At 38.0% G+C, this 4,225-nt stretch overlaps 1 protein-coding gene across 1 annotated transcript in view; it reads right to left on the reverse strand.

The window, feature by feature from the left end:
* Nucleotides 1-3,959, reverse strand: part of MEI4 (meiosis-specific 4 homolog (S. cerevisiae)) — a 199,316-nt gene extending 195,357 nt beyond the window's left edge. Inside the window, exon 1 of the mRNA XM_006874566.1 lies at nucleotides 3,728-3,959. Within this exon, the coding sequence (XP_006874628.1) occupies nucleotides 3,728-3,959 (232 nt within the window). The remainder of the gene's footprint in view (nucleotides 1-3,727) is intronic.
* Between the last annotated feature and the right edge of the window lie 266 nt (nucleotides 3,960-4,225).

A 4,225-nucleotide genomic window follows, 5' to 3' on the forward strand; every position in this document is an offset into this window, starting at 1 on the left:
CGAGGCTATAAATCTTTATGGGAGCAGAAAGCATCATCTTTCTCCCATGGAACAGCTGGTAGTTTAGAACTGTCGACCTTGAGGTTAGCAGCCTGGTTCGTAACCATTACACTACTAGAGTGCTTTATTTACTATGCAAAGGCTTTCAACTGTGTCGACAAGCTATGGACAATGTTGCAGACAATGAGAATTCCAGAAAGCTTAATTGTGTTCATGAGGAACCTTTACACAGACCAAGAGCCAGTCATTAGAACAGAACATGGGGGCATTGAATGGTTTAAAATCAGGAAAGGCATACACCAGGGTTGTGTTCTTTCACCATACTTATTCACCTGTATGTTTAGCAAATAATCTGAGAAACTGGATTATAACAATCAACAGCCTGTGATATGCAGATGATACAACCTTGTTGGACGAACTCAAAGAGGACTTAAAATACTTATAAAGATAAAAAAAAAAAACACAGCCTTTGGTATTGGTTGTAACTAAATGTAAAGAAAACAAAAATACTCACCACTGGACCAATAAATACCTTCATGATAAATAGAGAAATGATAGGAATTATGAAAGATTTCATTTTGCTTGGAACCACAATCAACCCTTACGGAAGCATCAGTCAAGAAATCAAACAATGAATTGAATTCAGCAAATCTGCTGCACAAGACCTTTTTAAAGTGTTCAAGACCAAAGATTTTAAGGACAAACGTGTACCTGACCCAAGTCATTATATTTTTCAATAGCCTCAGATGCATACCAAAGTTGGACAATGAATAAGGAAGACTGCTGAAGAATTGATGCATTTGAATTATGGTGTTGGAGAAAATTTTTAAAGATACAACCAGAATGTTCCTTATAACCCACGATGTCCAGACTTCATCTCTCATTCTTTGGACATATTATCAGGAGGATCCAATTCCTGGAGAAGGGCACCATGCTTGGTAAAGTGGAAAATGGAGAACCCCAATGAGAAGTATTGGCACTGTGGCCGCAACAATGGGCTTAAGCATAGCAGAAATTTTGAGGTTAGTGCAGGGCTGAGTGGTGTTTCATTCTATTGTACATATTGTCACTGTGGGTCGGAACTGGCTCAACAATGCCTAACAACACAATAGGGAAGTTGTCAAGTGCCATCAAGTTGGTTCAGACTCCTACTGACCCTGTATAGAGTTTCCAAGGCTTCAAATCTTTGCTAGAGCAGAAAGCTCATCTCTCTCCCACGAAGTGGCTTGTGATTCACAGTCCAGTGCTTACCATATGGAGCCACAGGTTACAATTCAGGATCCGAAATGCTCAATATAGACATTTTTCGTGAGGACAGTCAAGCATGCATTCCTCTCTCTGGTCCTTGGCCTTTCAGACACACAGCCCTTGGCCTCTGCTTGGAACAAAGTTCTTTTGTTGTTGTTAGGTACCCTGGAGTCAGGTCTAGCTCATAGTGACCTGACTGCCTCTTGGTCTATGCACAGGTTCCTCCTGAACACAACTAAGTGTTCTGGAATTCCCATTCTTTGCAATGTTACCCATAGATTGTTATGATCCCCACAATCAAATGCCTTTGCATAATCAATAAAGCACAAATAAGCATCTTTCTGGTATTCTATGCTCTCAGCCTAGATCCATTTGACATCAACTATGATATCCCTCTTCTGAATCCAGCTTGAATTTCTTGCAGTCTTGTTGATGTAATGCTGCCTTTTACTTATCTTCAGCAAAAATTTACTTGCATGTGATATGACATGATATTGTCTGATGATTTCCACATTCTAATGAGTCACCTTTATTTGGAATAGACACAAACATGCATCTCTTCCAATTGGTTGGTTTGGTAGCTGTCTTCCAAATTTCTTTGCATAGATGAGTGACTACCTCCAGCATTGACTCAGTTTGCTGAAACATTTCAATTTGTATTCCACCAATTCCTAGAGACTTGTTTTTTGTCAATGCCTTCGATGACACTTGGGCTTCTTCCTTCAATACCATTGGTTCTTGATCATATGGACACACTGAAATAGTCAAATATAGACCAATTCTTTTTGGCATAGGGATTCTAAGTATTCCTTCCATCTTTGTTTGATGCTTCGTAAGTTATTCAATATTTTGCACATAGAATCCTTCAATATTGCAATCCAAAGCTTGAATTCTTTCAGTCAGTTTTTTCAACTTGAGAAATGCTGAGCATGTTCTTCCTTTTTGGTTTTCTATCTCTAGGTCTTTGCACATTTTATTATTAATGCTCGATTTTGTCTTCTCAACCGTTCCTTTATAATTTCCTGTTCAACTCTTTACCTCCTGATTAATTTTACTCCCTTTAGCTCCCTATGCTCAAGAGCAACTTTTAGTCTCTTCTGACATACATTCTTGTCTTTTTAATGACCTTTGGCTTTTTCAATGCATGATGTTCTTCATATCATACCACACCACATCTTGTCTTCAGTCACTAGTGTCTAATGCAAAAATCTGTTCTTGACAATGGTCTTTAAATTCAGCTGAGATATACTCAAGGTCATATTTTGGCTCCCATGGACTTGTTTTAAATTTCTTCAGCTTCAGCCTGAACTTGCACATGAGCAATTGATGATCTGTTCCACATAAGCCCTGGTTTTGTTTTGGCTCCCATTTAAGAGGGTTGATGTCCAAAATCAGAGTGCTGACTCTAGGGAAAGACTTTCTCTCTTTGTGGGCTCTGGAGAAAGGTCCTTGTCTCCTTTCTGCACTTAACAGCAACAACAACAATAAAGACTATGACTGTGGTGGTGGTGACTGTGTGCCATGGAGTCGGTTCTGACTCATAGTGACCCTGTACAGGGTTTCCAAGGCTGTAAATCTTTACGGGAGCAGAACACCTCATCTTTCTCCCGCGGAACTGTTGGTAGTTTCGAACTGCTGACCTTACCGTTCGCAGCCCGATTCGTAACCACTATGGCTAGAAGAGTCATATTATGTAATTCACTGCACTGCATCCTTCTTCTTACCGATTAGTGAACAGACTCTTGAGAACAATACCTGAGAAGCCTTTCCAGCAACTAGGAAAACTGAATGGCTTACTCTGTACTTTGTCAATATCACTACTATAGGATTTATCACACATGGAATAATTATTTACACATCTGTTTTCCCTACTTGAATGGCAGGCACTTAACAGCAAGGACGGCATCTCCCCCTGTATCTTTTCAGATCATCACCCACCACATGCCAGGTCCAAGCTGCCAAATTGGTTTCTACTCATACCAATAGTCTATAGGGTTTCAAAGTAGCTGCTGTTGAGTTTGAACTGCCAACCTTTCAAGTGAAACTGACTTTGGGGTCTCATGCTTATCCTACAGTGCCACACCAGGACCACAGTTAGAAATTACTGTATGGCTACTGTGTGAATTGATTTATGGAAAGTCAACATTAAAATACCATGGTTTGATAATGATATTTTTAAATGCATTTCTCAAATAAGCTTAAAACATTATTGTCTTTACATTTACACTCTTAAAATTCATCCCAGTGTCTAATATATCCCCATACATTAGAAAGTAACAATAACTTTTACTGAACTATTAAATATAAAAATCTCTATAAAATAATAAGAAAGTTAATTTAAGGAAATGAAACAATTAGTTGTTTGATAATAAATTCCTAAATAATTGTGGAGCTGAACTAAACCACAATTATTTAGGAATTTATTATCAACTAAACCAGGGTATAACATATTACCAAAAAGTGGATTTTAGACACTCACCCTTTTTAAGAGATCCTGAAGACACACTGCTCATAAGAAGTTTCTGACGTAAATGAAAAACTTCAGCTTCCAAGGCTTCCACTTGTGATTTCCACTTAGACTGCCATTCAGACATCATCCTCATGAGGATCTCTGTGTATTCTCTGCTGCTTTTGTCTGCTGGTTTTGAACGGATAATTGCCAGGGACAGAGCTAACTTTGAAGTTCTCAAATACCATTTTTGAGCATCCATCGTGGCTTCTGTCCCTATCATTTTATAAGAAAAAAAAAGTTACATAAATTCCTTTTAATTTGTATATTGCATTACATTTGCTCAAAATTTACTTCGCAAAGTAGCACTAATGAATAAGTTTTTTTCAAAGAACTTGGCATCAATTAACAGAAAAAGATTCTTAGAAACTGAAAATTGTATGGGAAAAATATGGAGGAAAAAAAATGCCTACAATTGCAGAGTAGGAGTATTAAGATCAACAGTATGTTGAGGTAATCTCACAAATT

This window comes from Chrysochloris asiatica, unplaced genomic scaffold (assembly GCF_000296735.1).
Source record: "Chrysochloris asiatica unplaced genomic scaffold, ChrAsi1.0 scaffold00286, whole genome shotgun sequence".
NCBI classification, from domain to species: Eukaryota; Metazoa; Chordata; class Mammalia; order Afrosoricida; family Chrysochloridae; genus Chrysochloris; species Chrysochloris asiatica.